This window comes from Anopheles maculipalpis, chromosome 2RL (genome assembly GCF_943734695.1).
Source record: "Anopheles maculipalpis chromosome 2RL, idAnoMacuDA_375_x, whole genome shotgun sequence".
NCBI lineage: Eukaryota > Metazoa > Arthropoda > Insecta > Diptera > Culicidae > Anopheles > Anopheles maculipalpis.
In genome coordinates, this window is record NC_064871.1 from 5,770,659 (window position 1) to 5,794,447 (window position 23,789).

Consider the following 23,789-nt stretch of genomic DNA (forward strand, 5'->3'; position numbering starts at 1 on the left):
ACGACTATGACGAACAAGGAGTAGAGTGGTATGTGTGTTGATTGGGGTGCACAGCCATGGACCTCACACCACCACGCCGGACGCGTTGTTTTAAATGTTCGCATATTGCTCGGGGTGCTTTGTCATCTGTTTGTGTTCGAAGTCCGGTGCTATAGAGGCACGAGTGTCGATTAAGTATTCCAAACACTACTAACACGCTCGGCAAGACGCGTTTATATTTGTCTTTCTTCTCCAAAAAATTACACCAACTCCACACCAAGAGAGAAAGACAAAGGAACTTGCCGGGTGTTTGGATTTTCGTATGGAAATGACCGTCGGACCTGCGAGGTTATTTGCCCATGGAAGGGATGGAAAAAGGGGTCAAGTCCTTCCCAGTTTCCCAGGACTGTCCCAGTCCCTTCTACGGGTACGGGTACGGGTTTTCCCCCAAATGGGATGTTTGTTTTCGTTGGCGCTTTGTAAGTGTTGCCGACTGGACGGGAAATTGCGGGAAAATTGCGCATTGCAAATAATATAGGGGATGGAAAATTTTGGCTTCCGATGCTTAATCGTACATCGCAATTGGCTTCATTGTATCGGGCAAATGTTGCAGTAAGAAATTCTTTTCGATTTTTTTGTACAATAATTATTTAAGATGTACGAGAACTCTTCACATAAATCATTCACATTTCTTGTGTGGAAAATTAGGGGCACCACAGCAGCCCATCCGGGATTCCATTTTTCCTTTAGATTTTTGTATTCATTTTCACACTTAAAAAAGGGAAACTGAATTCTTTGTGTCGTTCTCGATCGATTTTATCGCGATGACTTTTCACTAGTTCCAGTTTCCCGGATCATCTCATCACCTCCCCAAACACCCACCCACCCCCGTCAGTACAAGTATTGCGCTGTGGAAAAATGAGGTGAGTGGAAAATGTGCCGGGCAAAAGGGAGAACAACAAACTATTTTGCGTCGATCGAGACTGCGCCACACGCGCACGCGTCAGATGACGGAAATGAAGAAAGACGCGCAGCAGCAGCGATCAGCTGTGCTCACGCATCTTGCAACCAGCAGCAGCAGCAGCAGCAGCAGCAGGTTCAATGGGTGCGAGAGAGAGCGAGATGGCACGAAAACAAAAGCGACCATAACAACACACACCACCACCACCACCATCAAAGCAGCAGCAGCAGACTGATCGTTAACTAGCATGTGGAGGGCGTTTCTGTGGGAGAGGGTAAAGGGAAAGGGAAAGAGGGGGTAGGGGAGGGAGACCGCGATCTTTGTTTGGTTCCGCACGGGCTTTCACAGGGTGAGTTAAGTAATGTTGGGGTTGTGTGTTGGTGGAAATACAGACCGCAGCACTAATTAGTGTACTGGGCGTCGGTGTTGAAGTTGACGTGTGACGGATCTGATAAGTGACGTGATCGGGCGGTGTAGCATGATTCGATGGGGTTTCCTATGCGTTTCGTCGCCGTGCCCGCCTGGGAGATAAGCAGACAAGGGTTCTTGATGAATGTTGAATGTGGTACCGACTGTGTGAGCGTGTGCGAAAGTCACGGAACTGTGTACGATAGAGGACGACTCGGCGAAGTTCAAAATACTTGTCCAAGCGAGATAATAACGATAAAAACAAGTTCAATGATATTTCTTTTGTTCTTGCGTCGAGGACACGACACGACTCGAGGTAATAGTTGGAGATGCGTTTTTGGTAAAGGAATTTAGTGAAATCCCAATTTTATGATTTAAGAGCACTTCAACCTAAAGCAAGATTCGTACCAGTCAACTTGAACTTTGTTAAGACATCGGAATGCATCTGGGAAGTCGCTCATAAACGGGCTCACTCCATCTTCTTGGTTTAGGGACCTGCTAACCCATGCCGGTCATCTAATGGCTTTCTACTAGACCTACTGATACCAAGTTGTCTCGAACTCACAAAGAAGCTCCCCTTGGGGAGCAGACATTCAATGTGGCAGGAAGGAGGCCCCCAACGTTCGCTCCCGCTTAGAGCCTCCAAGGGATTAAATCCGCCCCTGGCTAGCTAGTCAAGTCCAAACTACAAGGGAACGGTTGGGGTGGGATTTGATTCATCAATTGGTCTATCATGAAAATAAATGTTCATTTTCGATGTAGAACATGTTTAGTACCAGATGGTTCGAATAAATGATCCACCCGAAAATTTTTCCTACCCTATTTTCCCACCTGGAACGGCTGGAACACCCTTGGCGTACCGGCACATCATCAAGTTCATCAAGCATTTGTGAACTGAAAGCACCTTGGAAATGAAGTGTCAACATGGGACAGCACCATGCATGCTTCATATCTATTTTCTCCATCCATCAAAATTCCCAACCCTCTCTGTCTGCGTGGTGTGGATGGATTCCCTTGAACCTACCCAGGAATGATGGGCAGAAGACAGGAAGGATAGAAGGAAATGTTTCCAATTTTATTCCCTTCGCGGGTGCAGTCTTTGTTCCACGGTTTCAAGGTAAGCCGTTTTGTTGAGTCGGCAGAAGAAAAAGGGGTTTTTTTGCCTGTGGCGCGTCAAGTGTCAAGGATGATCATTGTGTCGCGGGTTCGGGAAAATCAAGTGGGAGGGTGGAGAGGTTTTTCCTTTGTGACAAGTAAAAGTACTCTTGTGAATATTGTATTTCCTCCCTTTTCCGGAGAAAGCAATGGTTTCAAAGCATTTCCTTGTCTCTTAGATGGCAATGGTAGAGAGTTAGCTATCGGCGAACATCCAGGACTTTAAGCAGAATGCAGACCGACAAAGAAAAATGCTCTTTTACTTTAATACAGCTCCAATTTCGAGATCCAATCGTCCAAAGCCTTCGTTTTCGTCGTTGTGGTCTATTTGCGCCTTCACCGTCATCATAACCAGCAGTTCGCTACAGTTCGCTACTGTGAGGGTCTCATCGTCAGACAACTGCCTAACTCGATGTCTTTGCCACCGTAACGAGGCACACACACATACACTCCGTCGTCGGGGTCTGGTGCTGCAAGTCCCCGCGACTCCCACGAATAGCGTGGACTTAAGTTTTCGATGGGCTGATTAATTCGCGTGAGGGTGAGCGAGCGTTTAAACCCAAGAATGCAACTAGTTATGCCACAAATGCGGATGGGACACAACAAAACAACAACAAAAACTGCAAAAACTGCAAGTTACAGGCAAGTAGTAACGAAGCGTGTGTGTTACGCATTGTTTTGGAGGTGGTCTTGGACTGCTTTTTCCACGAAAATTTATGGCATTTCGTTTACAAACGATTCGAGAAATTATATCCCACTAAACGCTTCCTTAATATGGAATTTATATCTAAAATTATCTTAAATACCGCCCAGTCATCATGGTTTGACTTCCTGCCTGCACTGAACCATGCCTAAAAATGGTTACCTTTGTATATGTTTTTATTTTCAAATTTTCCTAATGCGCTTCTAGGTGTAAGACTTTCTTGCTATTCTGCTTCTTTGATGTCCGGTGCTCACGACAAACACAGTCGTCTATTTTTTTTATCGGAAATATCTCTCTCTCACACACACGGGATGAATTATGTTTGCGAAACTGAATTATTTGTGAGTCTTCCTAAATATTCGTAGTAGAGTGCTAAAAGTGTACTCTATAATAGTATTCACTTCGGGTGTGTGTTAGTGTGTGTCGTTTGAATGTGTGCCATTTTGTGTGGTTTTTTTTTTAAAACAACTCGTCAACAATTAGAGCAATGCTTGTGTAATTACTGGAACAGAACTCGTAACATGTCTATCACCTGTCCGTTCACTAAGCCATCCAAGCTTTGTGTGTGCCTGTGTGTTTGTGCTGTGACTCTGTTCCCCAAAGGGGTTTTTTCTGTGTTTAAAAACGGTGCTGAAAATTTCCACCAACTTCGCATGAGCAAAACACGCCACACACGCGGCCGGGAAAACTGGTTGGTTTCGCTATTTTATATGTAAAGTTTCCTTTTCGCTACTGTTGTTATCACTTATGTGCTAGTACGTACGGGTTTTAGCTAATTAATCTAAGCACAATCTGAATGCAAAATAGACAGAATGAGTGAGAAAGTGATTTAACTTATCACTGTGCAAATTATGATCAATTTGAACGACTTTTAAACCGGGGAAGAGTGCTGCCGAACTGTTTCTTGCGTGATTTGATGTGTGAGATCCAACGCATGAACGGTCAGAATGTGTGTCTAAGATTGTGGCTTGGCAGAAATTACTTTGATTATTACTCTTTTTTGCGGTTTGTCCCCGAACGGATTCGGATCGCTGTGATTTTACATCTCAATTAATAATAATTAATTTGAAGTGATCCTTCCTCTACTCTCTTACTGCCATTTTCAGTGCTTCAAGTTCGTTGCGGTAAATGTAGACATTGTACAACACACTACAGTATAAATGGTTTGATGGTTTGGCATTTTTCAAGTGCGAAACAATAGTTAGAATTTAGTTTTCTATTTTTCCCTTCAACACAACACATACACACGCTACACAAACGCACAGAAAACATCACAAAACGATCCCATGTACGAGAATCGTACTAAAAGCAGTTTTCAAATTACGATTCACGAACCATTTGCATGTAACAGGGAGCGCAAGAGATATTCATTTGAAACATTTACATCTAAATAAATCACTGGAGCGGAATAGCTTCCTAATGTTTAGAAACAATAAATTAAATGTAATTGAAAGCACCAATAATGGGGAAAATAAAGTGTTCATAAAGCTAGTTCAATCATATCACCAAACGTGCAATGAAAATCCCTTAATGCGTTCCTTGTATACCTTTCTCTCCTTTTCTATCGATTATAAAACACAAAATATCCGCTTTTTCGTACAAAGGTTTCTTTTACAGGTCATAAAACAAATGTCTATTCCGTGTTTGGAATCGGAACAAATTCCGGAACCGATTTCAGAACCAATCAGATAACCAATGTCAGAACCAATTCTAAAAAAAAAAATGCCAAAGAAAGTGCCAAAGAAAAATTGTGTGATGCATGCTCAGGTCTTCGAATGCTGTCTACCTAACCTGATAAACCTATTATCACTATTATTATCTCGAATCTCTTATTGTATTAAACTTGTGTACGCTTGCTTTATGACCTGGAAAAAAAAACACTGTAATTCCCTAACAGGCCTCATCAAAATCCTGTACCTTAACCTACGAAGCTTAAACTTAAACGCTAATCGAAAACAACAGCCTTTTTATTTCAATTTCAATTTCCTTCTCCAGAAAGGATTCCGTGCGTGGAGCGGCAACATCAGCTTGCCACCGACCACCGTCATTTTCAGCTTCTGCAGTAACTCGGCTTCCCACGTCGCTAGAGTCGTAAGTAGAGTTACATCGCCTTTACTTGGATGTTGATTGTGTGTACGTTTTGTCGGGGGATTAAGGTGTAGACACGGAAGAACCGCGTGAGAGGAGCACGATTTGTAGACAAAGATACATCTTGTTACTATGGTGAGTTATAATCAATTCCTGTTTTACTGGAGGATTGTATTTTGGGGTTGGGATTGGGAGTTTGTTCGGTTTGTCACATAAACGTCTTTTTTTCTTCTAGCAGTCTCACAAGGGTAGCAATTAAAATTATTGACATTTGTAGTAGTTTTTTGTTATCAGTATTGAGATAATACATTTCTAACCAAAAGCACGTGGTTGGTGTTAAGCGTTGAAAGATGGAATCATTACTTAGTAAGCACTATATGTAAAGAGAAAGAGAGTCAGCAAGAGCAAGTGATACAGATTTTGGTAAAAATCACTTCTACTTCTACACATCGAGACTGGAAAAAATCGGCACCACGATATTTCGTTACGCGTTTGAATATGACCGCTGTCGTCATGGATTTGTTGTGTATAAAGTTACATCTAAGTTGTACAGATTAAATTCTCCCGTCAGGCATAAGCGAATGTATAATGGAAAGGGAAATTATGGGAAGGTTTGATTTGGCCATATCAACTACTGGTACTTTGGAAAAAGCTCTCTACTGACGGAAATGCGGTTAGTTAGCGCTTTCCGAACTATAGCTGGTAGCGTTGGACGAAGCGCTGACACTAGCGGAACGCTGGAAAATACCAAGCGCCCGTTTGCGGCAGACGGAAAGGCGACGCGAGCGGAAGGGACTTTTTCTACCACTGCTACCACCGGTACCAGTACTAACGGACTTGTCCGTCATCAGCTCCGGTAGCCTGCCGCTGGTGGTGGTAGCCTCTAGCAATGACGAGCCCAGCGAGTACTGCCGAAGCAAATGCTATTCTCATTGACCGAGATTACCCTGAACGTACTGCAGACCGGAGCAGAGATGCAGCATGATGATGCTAAGCGCCTGCACCCGTTCTTCCGATTGGCCCGCCAGGAAGGCCGATCTGGTGCTATCGTGTTGCTGTTGCGCTGCCGACCGGTTCTTTCCGTCGGCGTTTTCTAGCCACCGTGAGAGAAGCAGAAGAGCCGTGAAAGGAGAAAAGAAGAGAATGGATGGAATAAAAGTAGAAAAGAAGGGAAATTTTAATTTGAAAATGTTGCTTATATCGAGTGCAGCGTAATTTTAACGATGAACTAGTAAAAACTTGCATAAAAAAGAAGCTTCAAAGCATGAGAAAATAAAAGCAAAAGAATTGCAAAAAAGTGAAAAGCTTACGGATGTGTAAAAGCAAATTAAAGAAAAATCACGAGGAAAACAAAAAAAAACATACAAACTGATAAAACATTTACAATAACGTAAACTAAAGTAGGAGTATATTTATTGCAATTTAGTCTAGTGTTGCGAGTTGAAACGTTTATCACAAAATACATCACATCCAATCGAAAAGCTGATTGTCCTGATCGTTATTTTAAAAATAATAGAAACCACACAAGAGACCCTAAGTAGCATGCCCAACATTCCTCACATTCCTTCCTTCCTAGAGCTTCAATCTAACCACTCACACACACGCACACACACACACATCGGTATTAACACTTTAAAATAATTCTGCCGACATACCTTTACTGTTCTGGGTGTTAGCACCTGCGCCACTACTACTACTACTGTTGCTCTCCTTGGTCGCGTTTAGCACGGACTGGTTGATGGTTTCGTAGTCCAGTGCTATATGCAGTTTGGAAAGCTGCAAAGAGAGTGCAGGGAAAGGATTGAGTACGGCGCACAGTGGAAGACGCACGCCCATCGTCGGCCCTCACCAGTTTGTTAATCTTGTCCGTCCGCACGTCTGGTTCACAGTCACCGTACATTGTTTTGCTGCTACTCTTGGCCAGTGCCATCAGCGTATCGGACGGTCCGTACTCGATAAGCGGTGCCGTCAGTTCCACAATCTGCTCCATATTCAGCTCGTTAACATCCTCCGGTAAGCTTTCGAGTCGCTGCGTTACCAGCAGGAACGGATTGGCGTTCACGCTGGCAAGCGATTGTTTGCGTGGTGTGTGCTGCGGTGTCGGCGGTAAACTTTTGCTGCTCGGGTTTAACCCACCCATCGTCGGGATGGAAAGATTGTTTGCAGAATTGACGCGCTTTAGGCCCTGGACGAGCAGATCGCTGAAACTTTGGCGATGTGTTTCAAGCTTCGTTTTCGAGATGATCTGCTGTTGCTGCTGTTGCTGCTGTTGCTGCTGCTGCTGCTGCTGCTCCTCGGCGATGTCCACGAAGTCTTCCACCTCTATCGTTGGTGATTCCGGTTCGGTTACTTTAAACTCGGGCTGAAGGGAACCGGCCACCGCTGGTACTGCTGATGCGCTTCCTGTGCTCGCAGTCGTTGTCGTTGTTGAAGATGAAGATGAGGATCGTTCTACTGCTGTTGGTGCTGGTCCTACTGCTGTCTCGTTGGCTGTACAAACGGTCGAACTTTGACACTTGTTGATGCACTTCTTGTGACAACACATTGCACAGTCCCGGCACTGTACGGCGTCCTTTAGCCAGATCTTTTTGCCGCAGTAATCGCATTGCGTTGTTCGGTGAAAGTGAGTTCGGATGAAGTCGTGTTGCTGCTGTGGTTGTATAACGGTCGGTAGCTGTGGGAAGGTGGTCGAGGTGGCCTTCACCTCAAGTAAACCATCCGTACGATCATCGTCCAGTTTGTCGGCTGATCCTCGGCTAATAGTGATGAGTCGTTGTTTCTTGTTTTCGCTACTCAATCCTTTGCTGGGTGTTGCTGAGGAACAGACCAGTGCACTTCCGTTCCAAACGAATGAGAGCAGCACATCGCCGTAGCAATAGTTTTGATCGAATCCTGACTGCATCGAGAGAGGATGATTTGATCTACAATTAAAGAGGAAACCTTATTAGATTGACCAATTACACAAATTAATAATTACACCAATACTAACACATCGATAGCTTCCGGTGGCAACAGTGGATACTTCTTCAGATGATGACCCAGATGAGATTCATTACACTCCACCAAAATACTGTTGATCGGGATGTTGAGATAGCCAAGCAGCCGATTTTCATCGCTATTCTTCCCAAACACGCTCAGGTTCAAATAGGAATACTTTTCCATCAGCTGGAACGTGCACGGATCGTCCAGCCGTATGAAGGAATTAAATTCCGCATCAACCGACGAATGTTGCGGATAACAATCCACCACGCTTCCCTTCGACTTGCCACTTGGTTCCGAGAAGCTACCTCTCGGCGTCGTTTCCACCACTCCAGGAACGATAGAATCACGTCCAGCCAGGGTCGGCTTTTTTACCGGCGTCGTACCGGGTGTGTTCGAGTGGCTCGATTCTCCGCCACTATTATCTTTGGAGTTTCGCCGCACAATCTTTCTTTCGCGCATAACCGATCCGCCCGTGCCACCGATTTGAACTGCTTCAACGTTCTTCACAAAGGTGATGTTTAGGTTCGGATCGATCTCTTCAAAATCGGCCTCAAAATCTTCCATCAGACCATCATTCTTTATCTGCCCGGGGACGAGACGTTCGATGCGAAGGACAAACATTGGCCGGTTAAGTGTCTTTATCACCTTCGGCACCTGGCTGATGTTTGTCACGCGTTTGCCCTGAATTGAGAGCAGTACGTCTCCGCGGCGCAATTCCGCTTTTGAGGCCGGTGTGTTCGGTATGACAGCATCAATCAGTACCGTCTGGTCCGTCTGCTTGAACACGATGCCGATCTGCTGATTTTTGGCCTTATGTATTTCGATATCAAGTGACACGATCATTACGTTTTGATCCTCCTGCTGCCGTGCTACTACCCAGGGCATGTGTGCCAGCGTCAGCGTACAGTACACGTGTGTGAGTGTACGGATGGGAGCGTTTAGGCGAGAAATTTCAGCTATCGTCACCTCAAGCGATCCGTTCGGTACGATTTCGTTGAGTTCGTAATCCTCTTCCACACGGTGGAAAAATGGTTTGTATCTAAAAAAACGAACGACACAAGGACACGATTGGTACAAGAACATCGAAAAGACAAATGCTCGCATACCACTTACCTTAACTTATAATTAGGGAGTGTATGCTTCCGGCGAATCGCTTTCCTTATCTGGTTCGAGATCAAGCTGGTAATATTCGATTGCATCTGCCGGCCTTGGAAATGGGACTGCACGTCCAGCTCCACCTTCGGATCGTTGATGAAACTAAGCGACCAGTGGGTGTACGGTTTGCGCGTAAACTGTAACCGTGCCAGTCCGGACACTTGCTTCACCCGTAGCGCCAACGATCCCTTCTTCCCTAGCACCATATCTGCGTCGATGGTCAGCCGAAAGTTGCCCTCGTAATGAAGATCCAGCAGCACATCCAAACTCTCTATATGACCCTCGTCAGGATGCAGATCGACCGCATGCAGACGAAAGTTTTTTATCTCCGGAAACTGACTGCCCAAATCGAGGTCCCGGATCTGAAAGCACACGACACATTGTAGTCATCCTTTACAGCAAGGATTCACGACCTTTACCACTCACCGTTAGCTTATCAAACAGTTTCCCCGTCGTCGTTTTGCTTATCAGCTCGTCCAGCTCGAGCGACAGCTTCCGATGGAACCACTTTCGCACGCGATTTGATTGCCGCAGCTCGAAGTACAGAAATTGCAGTATCAGATTGATGGCCATTATTGTGGATTTGCTTTCCTGATCCGGTGCCTTGATGTTTTCCAGCAGCGTCTGCGTGTGGTAAAGAAAGTGGGAAAGCAAAAACAAATTAAAAACACGCGACATAAATTGTTTGCAGTTAACGAACGGTGCGCCTTTCCTCTGGGGACTGGGTAGGGAAGTCACAAGGAGCAATCAACGGGCAATAATAAGCCGCGCACAACAAACGATACTAAATCATACATTGCACACAATGTCACCGTCAACGAGCAGGAGAAAACTGTACAAACATCAACGCGATGTCGCAACGACCAGCAGGATGTCGCCCACGTGTGGCGACGCTGGCTCCGGCTTGTTGCTGTGTTGCTGCAGCATAATTTACCCACTGCCTGCAGGGATTTGCCACGCAGGGCTCTAGCGACTTTCCTCAGTGAGCCGGCGGACGTGTTTTGTACGATTGCTAAAGGACGTGCTTTTTGTGTCATTGAGGGACGAGAAGTTTGTTTTCACCTTCATGTGTGGTCCTGTGCTGGATAGCAAACAGGCAACCCCGCGACTTGGGGACTAAAAATAATTCTAAGAAAACTAATCACACGCGGTGATAGAATTAGGTGTAATTGCTACAATTTTCCTTCCAAGCAGAGTTCTTGATAGTAATACACGTGCTCTTGGAAATAGTTACAGAATACGTGAAACTGTGCACAGTAATATAGTGATACTTGATGAGTTTTTGAATGATCCTTGAATAGTTTTAGAACATAGAAGTATCATTGTTCCTCCAGAGGTGTTTAAGATATCTTTTACTACAACGGACTTTTACGAGCAACGGACTACAATATTTATAAGCACAAGGAATTTTACGTACTCCAGTACATTCGGATCCTCTAAACAACCTTGCTTGAATCCTTCGTAGTAGAGGAACGAAGATTAAGTTTCTGCAACATCTAGTATAGCTGCCACGACAGCCACCGAGGTTCCTGGATCCTGGTGGACATCTGAGATCATGGCTATCATGGATAAGTCTTGCGCATGTGAGACTGATTCTTCATCATTAGTCCTTTCAAGAGTATAATGACCTAGTTTTAGGCCAATTCAAATAAACAGTTGACTAGTGTCCCAGGGCCAATACGGACAACGGTAACAGAATCCTACAAGAACTCGGCAAAGGTTAGTCCGTGTCCAACAGGCCTATTGAAGTCAGATTTTTCAATTTTCAAACACCAAATTACCCGGATTTGTTATATTAAACACGTAAAAATAAAAATGTTCGTCTATTATAGTAGCACAACTCCACATCGACATCATTTCCATCTCGTAGCTGGAAAGAAAAATTAAAATCTTCATATTAAAAAGCTCCCACGTCCTTCCCATTTCTTTAAATTCTTTTCTTCCACTTTTCGAAGCAACACCACCACACGTTTCTCCACATCTTCAACGCAAATAACGTCCAACAAGTCACATAAAAGTCTTTTCAACCGATGCCTTCCGGCGGCCCAGGGACCTATCGCGCCCATAAAGTACGCCTTTTTCTTCGAAGGAAACTCATGTTTGCGTACACGGTTTGACCCGGTCGCTGGGCGTCGACATTCGTCGCCTCGTCGTCGTTCGCTGTCGTCAAACGCCTCCGGATGTTCTTGCACTTAATGCCATCACGTTGTCACGAGTGACGGTAATTAATTAGGACGGGCTCAGTGAATTATCTGCAATATGAATTTGGCGCTACGCTGAAACGTTGGCCACCGTGTCCTTGGTGGAGTATCTGCTATCGACCTTTTTTTTATTCCTAAAGGTTGATCTGTTTTGTTTGCGAAGCTCAGCCAAGTTTTGTCGCCAAGCGGTAGTGTGCTAATTAAGAGCGATTGCTTGCCTTAAGTTGTGTGGCACGTGCAAAAATCAAAACAGAAAAACCAACACGGACAACACATATTTTATGAATTTATTCTCCGAAGCAGTTATTTGCTGAGTACGGTCCGCTTACAATGTATCGATGAATTTCCAAACCTTCCTGATTAACCAAACGATCAGCATCAAGGAGCAGGTCGTACCGATGGCAATCGAAACGATCATCGATATGTGTATGGCGAGCTTCGTTATGTTGTTCACACTGCCGATAACACACATTCGCAACCCCTTGAACGCTTCCCTCGGCAGAGTGCAATTGCACTTCCACATATCTTCGATCGATGCTGGACCGTTTACCTTCAGTTCTTGATCTGGTAGTAGCGTAGACTCTTTCAATGACGGTGATAAATCGTAACCCAAGCGAAACACAATCGTTTCATAACTGTTAATCAGCAGCGTGTAGTACGTTTCGGGAACTGCCGGCAGGATAGTGCCACACCGCTCCAGATCTACCCGTATGTTCTCGAGAAACAGATCCGTACAGCCAGAATCCTGATTCACCCAGAAGGTAAAGCGGACAAGCAGCCGCAAGCCGCAGAATATCTCCAACAATCCTTCGACCATCTCCGTTGTGTTGGGTTGCTGCTGTGATTGGACGCGAATCGTTATGCAGCGATAATCTTTAATCGGCTGCAGTATGCTCGGCAGCTCGACGTGTACTGACGGTTGATCGAGCGTCTGGATATCGTAGATCCGGTCCGGAATGATGAAGGATGCATTCGTTTCGGTAGACAGGATTGTTCGTACCAGACAGGGTGCGGCAGGAACCACCGTTGGCACTGCTACATTTGCTCCAGAATCGGTAGCATCAAGCGCTATGTAGCCTTTGCTACCGGGCAAACCGTTACCGATCACAAATTGTCCAGGAGTGCTAGGAATGATTGTAAACAGCACCAATATCGTAAATTTTGATCGTGCGTGTGGCATTGTAGGATTCATGTGAGACTGACACGAGGGTTCCACTGGAAACTTAACGAGACCGGCGGTCAAATTCTCCTTTGATTGGATAATAATTGATGATAAACAATTGTTGCTTCATCGAATTCTTTGTGTGCTGAAGGAATAATTCCCCGATAGTCATCCACTTCTTGGGCAATATCCTTATCGCGATCGATTTTCTGTTCAAATATCAACTTGTAGCGAACCACCTGCAAGTCTTGCAACTTACTTGAACACTCAACTTTAGGTAATTCGAAGTCACAAATTGCTAGTCATTTTTTCCTGGCAGGAATCGTCATTTCACACCAAAGAAAATCGCATGAAAATTCTCTCCTGAAGTCCTCTCTAGGCTTCCAAAATATCTGTGGGTAATAAATAAGATCTCTTCCTACTATCCGTACCGTGTTCTATCTCTGTACGTCCCCAAGGAATCAGATTGAAGTCGTAAAATTTACAGTACCCGGAAGCCGCCAGACACACCCGTACATCTTCCGCAATAAAACCAAAGTGATAATGAGACAGAGAGAAAGCGCAGCAGCGCTATAAGAAAAAAAAATGTCTTCAAACCATAACTTCCCGGAGGCTGGAGAAAACTGGTGTCCACTTCGTCTTCGAAAGGCGAGCTCCATTAAATCGTCTACACACTATTCCCCAGCGACTGTTGCCGGCAATTCATTCTTATTAGTTTTTGTTCATGAAGGATGAAAATTATGAACCATGGCGAGCGGAAACCATTGTGACGCTAAACCGTCGTGAACAGTTTTAATGATGTTTGTCTAACTGGTTGCTCGTCTAACAAATCTCGCTAAACTTGGAGCCTTTATTAGTCCCTGTGGTATGAAGACACGTGACTCAATCTTTAACATCACCTTTCTCCGGGTGAGGCCGAGTGGACCCGAGCATCATGAGGCTGCAGGTGTTTTAACTGCAATCAATAACTTATCAACCGGTCCGCACCGGGTTATGTAAGGCACGTGGGTACGAAAAATCCTTTTCCCTGACGTCACATACGGTGATACGGTTAAGCTCCACCGAAAAGGACATTGTCGTAAAGCCTCGAACATGGTACGGAGCGGTGTTCTTCTGCTGGGTGTCATTGAGCAGCAGCAAAATACGCTTCCGAAAGGAGACAAAGCGCCGTACTTGGGAGCGCCAAAACTATACGCTCAGTACTATTTATAACCTTTCATTATGTGCTTTGTTCAGGTTGGTGGCTTACGTGCAAGCAAGCAAGTTTACATTTTCAGCCATAATGTCCTCTTCAGCAGCAGCATCGGTTCTAGAACCCACACATCTTCAGGGAGAAATGGAAGAACAGGAGAGATAAAAAGAAACACAATACGGTCGAAAAAAGTTTTGAAATATTTAAAGAACCAAAGCGTACAGGAATATGGTGGAGTAAGTCTAGGCATCAGGCAAAACAAAAAAACTTTGGCCCAAGCGATGGACGCGAAAGATGATTAAGCAACAACAATAAAGACTGCAACTTCCAGAGCATGTAGAGGGATTATTAGGACGGCTGTTTTTGTTCCTTCATTGCTTTTATTATGGTTATCAGCTTTAATTGAAACCTCATCCGGAATTTCGTCAGGCATTTTTCAATTCATGCATTCGTTTAAATTGAGTAATCGTGAAGGATGGCTCGTGCAAGGATAAAATCAGCTGAAATAGACCTCGGCTGCTAAGCTTCTCAACGTGCAACTGCATGCATGCAACTAGGTCGACAGATTATGGCTCCCGGTGCCCAACCGAACAGGGCAGGGAGAGCTTTGACAAATGAAAACTAGCAAACTGCACACTCAAAAAAAGGGACGATAGAACCGATGATGATGATGGTGGCTAGTAGAGAAGGAGAGTGGTTGCCTATACATTCGCAGAGTGGTTCGATAGCCCTGTCTCCTGTCAAGCCCGCCCCAACGTTTCAATGAATAGTGCCGTTGAACAAGGGATATTCCTCTTGTTTTCTTTCGTATGTTCACATGGACAGAATCGTTGAAGCGTTGCTGCAAAAGGGCTAAAAACCCATCCTACCAGAAGGACATCTCGGGTTGAGTGTGTTCGTGTCGTATGTGTAGTGGGAGCAGCAGAGAACCAGCACCAGGCAGAGTGCTTACTTTCGTTACTCATTCGTCGTCTACAAACCAAATCTCGAAACCAATCTTAGGCCGGGGTTGGTGCACACTGTCCCACAAGTTCGAACTAGTGTGGAAAGTCTTATCAGCCAGGAACCAAACTTTCGGCTCACACACACAAACACTCTAGAAATGTAGAAAAAGACCAAGAATGGTCATGTATTCTTGTGGCGATGTCTTGTGCCATCCGATTACCGATGGGATTTCTGTTGGAGAACTTCTTACCTCCAACACGCGGATGCAACAACCGTCCATGGGCGTACCCCGGTGGTAGAACATCGTGATGAAACATTCTTTCGCTCAACGCTTTCAAACCCAATCCCGCTTTCCGTGAAAAGTTCTGCTTTATTTAATGTGCAGAAAAATATGGTTGAAGCATGGGCTGGTTGGCGGGGAGTACAAACTTCTCAACCTGCAAGCACCGCGTGGGCGAGTTAGCGACCGGATGGGTGTACTTTTCACTCGCCGAAAAAAAAAGGGTTGTCTTTTTGATCTGTCTCTGCGCTCTGCGGGCTGGCGTTGTTGGGCGTTGGGGGTTAAAAATTAGCATAAGTATTTGCTTAACCCAGTACGCGAGAGTGAGAAGGAGGAAAAAAAGCCCGACATTACAGTAGGAAACGATTTGACACGGGTTTGGTGCAACTTTTCAATCCTTAGAGAGTCACTTGAAGTGAAAATTCTGGTACGAAAATAAAGGGAAAATCGATAGCCGCGACAGCAACAGTTGAGATGGTTCTGCAAGGAACAATTTAAATCCCAATGCATAATCCTAATCCGTTGCGGATTCCGGCGGTGACTTTCCGGTGGCGGGGGAAAAAAAGTTGAAAACATCAGTCGTCGGGTCGAGATTTACCGCACGCCCCCAAACCTCAATATTCCCATCCGACGTGTATGTGAGAGCACGTACATCGTGCAGAATCGATCCAATGCTTCATTAAATCGCAATGAGCTTGACTCGTTTTATGCTGCCACTACGGTCCTGCTCTACGAATCGTTTTTGCATCATTTATGGCCACGCCACCAGTTTCTCGATTATTCATATTTCATAATCCAACGGAAGAAATTATTCCGGCAAGGCATTGAAGCGGAAGATGGACCACCGGAGAGATTCGGAGCCGAAGCAAGCGAGCAGGAGAAAAGAAATTATAAAGCAAAAGTTGAAGGTTTTAGAATTCTTAAATGGATGTATAATTGGAATGGAGATTACAGCTCGAGAAGATTATAATAAAATAAATTTATCCTGAACTAAACGAACCCATGCACGTTTAGTTGTCTTTTTTTTCGGTGCCTTGAACTACGCAGAACAAAGCTGCCGCAAGAGTTTCCTACAAGTTCTATAGCTTTTGCCCAACTTTGGGAAAGTTTTCAAACAACTGTGCTGTTGTTGAGAAGTTGTTGATGAGAAGCAGCTTTCTCTCTTTGGAGGTTTCTCTTAATTGCGGAAGTTTAACTCGGTGGACTTGTTGGGTTACAGAACTACTCATTTTAGAATTTAAAGCTTGGTTCCTAGCTTTAGCTAGGTGCGAGTTGGTGGTTGTTTAATACTGCAGAGCAGGATATCGTGGAATTGAAGCAACTCATTACAGATAATTGTCTATTTTTCCCACCAGAAACGACACAGTTCAACAACAGCCCACTCACGGCTAAGAACCGTAGACTACCGTGCTGTTGCTACAGGACATTCTGACTGAAATATTAACACGTTCCATCTCATTTTTCTTCCTAAAAAGATATCAACTCTTTAAAATCGGTGGCTGAATCTTGTGATACAGTAAATAAACTTGCCGTAAACTATCTTGAGCCGGAAAAGGTCACCAACAAACATCTTCCTGGTAGGGCACGACGAACGGGGCATCCGCAGCACGCGCTTCTACAACGTTCGACGGACTGTGCTGTGCCCCTTGTGTCTTGGTTGAGTTTTGCGGATTGCAAAAGTTTTTTCGGCACCCATAGTATGCATGATTTACTGCTTTGTTTGTTATCCGAAGTAACAATCGTAGCTCTCTTTAATAACCTTCGTGATCTTCGTCATCAACTGATGAGTTGGCTTTTCAGCCAAGGGTAGATTTTTATTTCAGGGTTTTCGTCGTACATGGGTCTTAATTTAGGTGCGATGCAGACTTTTGAATGTCTGTAGTTTTTCTTCGATTAAGGCAAATCTATACCGAATAAAGTTATCTTTAAATTCAAGGTTTATTCAGAGCATTCTACAAAAATACTGTCATCGCTTTCTTGGAGGTCTTGCGGCAGTTAGATGGATTGTTGATAGTTCTTTCATGTGGTTAGTGATCAGCTGCGCGACTGCCTTGGTGCAGGATTGATTGAAAAAAGTTCTTCGTTATCTGTATGCCCCTAAAAAAAAAAGTTCAGCGGAAGTTGGTTGGGAGTCGTGGGGCTTTTTTCACGACCGAAAGCAGACACTCATTCTGATTGATTGTCCACCAATCAGATGTTGAAAAACTTCGCCAGTGAACTTTGTATATTGTTGCGAATCTTACCCACAGGATCTTTTACAAAATTTAAACTGGAACTCTAAACTTTTATGACTCTTAAGATGCCATTTACCGCTGATCAAGAAATACCTCAGCAATCTAAATTTTAGTCAAGAATAGTTCTAGAATAGGAATTTATTATAACAATAGTTCTCGATTTCTTTCAAAGTGAAACACCCATTTTCTTATCAACTTTGCAAAGAATCCACGTCCCCAAACCCAAGCCGGCAACACAACAACAGGAACGAAACAAATGGCACAAGCAAACCCATTTATTCACAACGTTCTCCATTTCCTTGTGTCTGTAGCATTCGAAACCGAAAAAAAAAATCGCCCAAAAACCCCCAACGCAATCGATGAACCCATCAACGGGCGGAGCGTAACATTAGGACATCTTGTACGTGTGTACTGTTGTGCCGTAAAACAACAAAAAAGCAGACACCTGCTATCAATACAAACCCGTCCAAAGCCGGGTTCGATTGTCCCCGCATTAGCAACAGTCGAGACACACTGGTGGATGGATGATGACATTGACTTGCTTGCCGCTAATCACAACCAGCAATTCGAGGGACTCGCTCCGACAGTCGAAACGTTGCAGAGCGCACCGGTGTGCGTCACTTAACCGGAACGAACCGCCCTGTGGCCCTATGACTGACTACGGTGAACGATACCGAAAATTGTGTCTTCACGACTACGATGACTTACACGCCAGCAATAAAAACAGGCCTCCCTCCGACAACCTTTCCGTCTCGAGTTCCGCAGTGTAGGAATGGGCGAAAGTAGGTCACGAGTTTTCGTGCAACCCCCGGGTGGCAATAGTAACTTCGTTTCCCGGTCTATTTTGTTTCGCTCCCCAATATATCAGCCATTGGGCTTCTATTCCACTTCGATGCACGACGGTGACCTAACCTTGGGGTAAGTGGAACCGCGCTTACTTCAAGGAGACTATCCCCGGGATGCATGCGAGGCTGGGTGAGGCGAGTAAGGCGGAAATTGAGAATTCGAAATGTGACTTACATCGGGCAGGACGTATCGTTCGCTGAATGCCGATCTTCGCTGACTCTCCTGCTCTTGGTCCAGTTCCGGCAGGCGGAAGTATCGTACGAAGGCGTAGTACTGGATCAGCAGCATAACCACCGCTCCGATCACGCACGACATTAGGCAGAACAGCAGCAGATTGACGAAATCCATCCTAACGATTGGTACCTCCTGTTGCAGGCGCGCACGGTCAACAAAGAAAAAGTGCAGCTCGTGCTTCTAACTCCGGCGGCACAAAAAAGCTTCCCTTTTTGACCTTTTTCTCTCCCTCAAGCTGCAGCTTTTTGGGGTGTTTGTGTAACGCAATTCCTCCGTCCCGGTTGTGCCGGTTGTTTAAGCGATAAATTCACTTTTGTTTTCAATTCCACATGCAATCGCCCGGACCCCGGGATTTTGGCAGCAGGACTCGCGTTCTCGACCACGCTGAGCGATGACTAACTTTTAATCACTTCCGTTCCACCGGCCACCACCGTCACGGACCACCAATTTCGTCACCTTGTGTGTCGTACAAGCACCTTTACACGAGGGCAAGGGAAACTAAAGGAACCCGCTACATAGCTAATGCCACCGGCACAGTGCACCCCGGCCTTGTTGGGGGTGGGGCTGTGCAACTTCACGCCAACCACTGAACGGCCTCTGCAAGCATTATTAATTTAGCACTAATTCACACTGGCCGAACACTATCAACACATAGCTAATGCAACACGGCCATTGCATTGCGAGTTGGACGCTTCTTCATACACACGCACACGCACAGCCACGCAGTTGAATTCTAATCCCGCAACCGCTGCCACGAAAAGGAAATGCTTTTATCACGCGCGCCCGCTAGAATGTTGCTGCTTCAACGTCCGCGAACGAAATTAATTTAGGGGTGAACGGGCAGCAGAAAATGCTTACACCATTGTTGTTGTTATGTCGAGGGCTTGAGTTTGACAGTTGACAGTGGGACAGAGATGATGTGGGACCGGTACGTGATATCAGATTGCATTTTAGTTATTTTTATGAATGAAGAACCGATTTTGCTTCATGGGAGATCATTGCATAGTGAGTATTTATAAAAATACAGTTAAAGAAGTGCAAAAAGTAACTAAAGAAGCTATTTTTTACTTCCATTCTACGAGTTCGCAGGCTCATCGAGGCCACAGTTGATTTGTTGACAGTGCACCCATCACGCAACGTTTGACATTTGAAACGTTAAATATTTCAAGGGCAGATAAAAATCAAATAACAGCTGTTGATGTTCTAAGAGTGAATTGGAACAATTAGGTGGTTTTCACAAGGCAAGAACGGAGTTCTAATCCCATCCAGACCGTTTCCCCGTAAAGAGGACTGACTGAGGCCTGCGTGACCTAGAAGTTTAATAAGCAACGATGCTTTCATGATGCAATCACGATGCTCTTTGAATTGTCGGTTGGTAATAAGTGGTAGAGACTGAGAACGCATATTCAGAGACTGGCATGCTTGCCGTTGACAGAGGGCAAACAGAAATCCCACATAAATCGCAATTTTGCATAATCTCTAAGCGTTTGGTGATAAACAACCCTCGAAATAGGTGCACAACAAACCACAGCACTAAAGTTTCCTGTGATATAATACACCGCGTATTAATGCCACCAAATCAAACCAATGCAAATACACCCGTTCTCTTTGTGATCGTTTTAAAATGATTTTTTATTATTCCTTAACGTTTTTCTTCACTTTGACGCTTTTTTTTGTTTTGTTTGTATGTTATTCTTCTTCTTCTTCTTTTTCTTCACCTTTGTTTTGTTGATTTTGTTTTCCCCTTTTCAGAAATATTGCTAAATATAAAATAGTGAAAAAATGTACAAATGCTGTGAATGCGTCCGAATCGCGTTTAAGAACCACCACGTTTTTCGTTCCTCTTCTTTGCAAAACTACAACTGGCAAAACTAAACTTATGACTGTGTGTGAGTGTGTTTGTGTTTTGTTTTTACGCTGCAACGCCATTAACAATGCAAATCTGCCATTACCTTTCGCTCACCATTGTATTTTATGCTTACAGATTCACTACTGAACATCACAATTTACTTACAACGTTTGCTTTTCCATTCCGAGTTTCCGAGTTTTGTTCCTGGGGTGTGCTGAATGCATCACGTTGAGCAAATGCGTGCGATCCATTTCTACTTACTTAAGAACACGCTAGAAGCAACAGAACCTGCCAAACGAGAACACCACCAGAATACCGTTCGTTACGAGAATAAAACCATCAGTTACGGCTATACTTTTGCTGGTAAACGATGCGTACGAGGTTCGGCAAAAGTTTGAAAATGATTCGATCTTAGGGAGACGTGTGGCAGCCACCCTTGCTTTGATAAAACCGATTAAACCGGTAGTGCTAGTAGAACCAATCGAAGCCACTTCCGCTCAGCATCCTTAACATGATGGCGTATCGAAGATCGCTGAGTACTAATAAATGTGTGACGCGTTTCTTACAATACTTTACCCCCCGGCCGTCCTTGCTGTCCCGATTAAAGGTAGTATTGGCAGAGAGTTCTCTATATAATATAGTTTTGCGATGTGTAGTAAATGTGTCACGTGTCGTCCCGTCTCGCTACGTGCGGCATTACGGCCAGCCTAATCTCACACTACCACTTCAAATAGCTCGATTTGTCTATGTATGTACAGTTTCGCTTTGCATCTCTCTACTGCGGCATTAATCATAATAATAGTAATAATAATAGTGTTTTGTTTTCTTTTGCAAGGTGAAATTGGAATTGTTTTCGTTTAGCTAGTGAGAATTCAATTTGGTTGCTTTGTTGCGTTATTATTAACCGTATTATGTTCTGGCATCGTTATATATTATCATGAGTTCAGGTTTGGTTTATATTTTCTTCCATTTCTCTTTTTTTCTTTTCACACCTTCTTCATCAACTTTCATCTTTTTTTGTCTTTGCTATGTGTTTTCCTCGTTTTGCTGTACTTGTGTGCATGTTTTATTTCCGCGTAAGGTATTTTGTTAATGCATTGAAATATGTTTGCTGAGAGAGCTTGTTTATTTCTGTTTTGTATCTATTTACTCTTCTTTTTATGTTTCGTATGCTCACTTAAACATACGCACACGCACCCATACAATTGCATATGTGACGGGTGTGTGTATGTGTGTTCCTCTACACTTACATTATCTCCTAAGATTGCGGCAAGTTTGGAGGTCGATTTGAATTAGCTTAATTGTCATTAACCTATCGCGCCTAAATTGGTTGGTTTTAGCTAAATGTCTAAATGTTATCTTATCACTTTTCCAGTTTGTTGTTTTGTTTTTTGTTGTTTTCTTGTTTTGTTGTTTTATGTTGCTTACATGCTTGCTTGCGTGCCTTTGCTTCCAATTATACTGTTCTGTTTTATGCATTTCGTTTACTAATTGCTTCTTTTTTGTGTTTTCAATTTTGCTTTACAATCCCCATTCCAGCTATTCCAGCATATTGTGTTACTATTCGTGAATATTTAAAAGTAAACGGATTCACGCGCACGTTGTGTTCGTATGTGATGTGCAAAGGGTATGGCATAATATTACAACGTAACAAACATCAAAACCTTTTACTTTACCCTCACCCCGAATTCAAGTTCGATGCTTGCGAGATGCTGGCGAAGGAAAACTCAAATCAAAAAGGGATCACTTTAATCTTTTTCTTCTGATTTCGATTTTTGACTCTGTAAACATCGTTTCGCGCGCGTTCCCTCACTACTTTACCCAGTTTTTTTTTATTGCTCTAAACCGATTCATATTAGCAAATATGTTTTCACTCACATGTTATGTTTTGTTGTCTTGTTTGAAGCAATCGATTTTTGATTGTATCGACAAATATTGGCGCCCGCTACACGCGACCGGTTTAAACGCTATCAATTCTCCAAATCACCGCTCCCTACCCTATCCCTCCCATATCGTAACATTGTTTTTCTTTTGTTAAAGCTTTATTTAAACTCTGCCATTTGCAACGAGATTCTATCAACTATCTATCCGAACGCAATTGTAAGCATAATTACAAAAACAATACGTACTTATTTCTTGCTGTTCTGGCTACAAAGTGCGAAGTGGTTGTTGGATGCGTTATTGGGTTTCTACTTAGCGATAAACGTTCGTTAATGCTGGGTATGAGATGTGGCTGCATGCATGCAGCGTAACGCGTAACTACTAACGCAGTAACGCTAAGGTGCGCTATAGCTGCGCGCCGTGTTGGCAAAAAGGAATGGCATTTTAAAATTGAACGTATGGTTATGATTGATATGATTGTATTTTTTGTTTCCTAGAAGAAAATCGGCTAAAATGAAGAGAAAACCTTCGAAGCAATGGTTTGTAAACGTGTCTACATATATCTATTCTACTGATCGTACGCTTAAGATCACTCTATTCAATTCCTATCATTCAACTACCCGCCCAAAGTTGTGTATTTTTTAATGGCGCTCATATCGTACCAAGAGTAATCAAGAGCTACTGGTACGTGAACGGAAAAACGATCTTAACAGTAGGATCGCGATCAGCGATCGGATTGTTTGGTTTTTTTTTATGTTTGAAAACGAAAACAAAAGGAACGAACCGCTTGATTGATTGCGACCAACTACTACTCTTCTGTCAACATGAAAAACAACATGTAAAACTTGAACAAGAGAACCGTTACTAGAAGCAATCTGATAGCAGTAAAGAGGTAAACTCAACAAGCAAAATCTGAACAAGCATAACGGCGACAGCAACGGTCAATTTAAACTATAGATACGATTTGTAACACTGGGCTTGGATAGCTGTGCTACGAAAACTCAACCACAATGCTCACAATGAAAGGGACAATGCTTATTAATACTTTTTGAAGAGTTCTTCACAAACATTCGTAAACGCAACAACAAAACACGAAAGTCGAGGCGTTAAACGCCTCGAACAGTATGCTAAAATCTAGATTGCTTCATCTCTCTCTATTTCCCTCTATCTCTCGCTCTCTTTCGTGATCGTGTCACTGTATGCAAACACCGTACGTGTATATTGCTTTTGAACCTTTGAATTCAAGTACTTTCGTGCAGTGTTTCGGTGTGTTTGTGCGGCCCTTGCTCTTTGCTTAGAGGAAAGTTGTTCGAAGAAATGAGATGAGAAACGGTTCGATTTTGCTTAACAATTACACTATATATTACACTGCGCACTAGTGTGAATCGTTTGGCGGCATCTTCATTTGGGTAATGGGTGCTGCTACCTCCAATACCTATGTACCTCGATGATGACAGACGGTCTGTACTGTAATCTTAGTCAAAGTTGCTCACAATGTGTACTAATGGATGGAACTCGATGCGTTATCGTTTAA

General features: G+C 43.8%; 1 protein-coding gene across 1 annotated transcript; it reads right to left on the reverse strand.

Moving 5' to 3' along the window:
• Positions 1 to 6,138: 6,138 nt before the first annotated feature.
• On the reverse strand, positions 6,139 to 18,660 carry LOC126559689 (PDZ domain-containing protein 8). Its single transcript, XM_050215858.1, has 7 exons — positions 18,466 to 18,660; positions 9,858 to 10,055; positions 9,390 to 9,793; positions 8,284 to 9,315; positions 7,144 to 8,215; positions 6,950 to 7,070; positions 6,139 to 6,387 (listed from the first exon to the last, which is right to left on the reverse strand). The coding sequence occupies exons 1-7, from the start codon at positions 18,637 to 18,639 to the stop codon at positions 6,224 to 6,226; spliced, it is 3,165 nt and encodes a 1,054-aa protein (XP_050071815.1). The 5' UTR covers positions 18,640 to 18,660; the 3' UTR covers positions 6,139 to 6,223.
• Between the last annotated feature and the right edge of the window lie 5,129 nt (positions 18,661 to 23,789).

Bases quoted from the DNA above. Each gene is read 5' to 3' on its own strand.
- LOC126559689 (XM_050215858.1), bottom strand. From the start codon at position 18,639: ATGGATTTCGTCAATCTGCTGCTGTTCTGCCTAATGTCGTGCGTGATC. The intron at 10,056-18,465 runs GTAAGTCACATT...TACCACACGCAG, and splicing joins AACGATACGTCCTGCCCGAT to ACGCTGCTGGAAAACATCAA. The intron at 8,216-8,283 runs GTTAGTATTGGT...CTTTAATTGTAG, and splicing joins CCACCGGAAGCTATCGATGT to ATCAAATCATCCTCTCTCGA.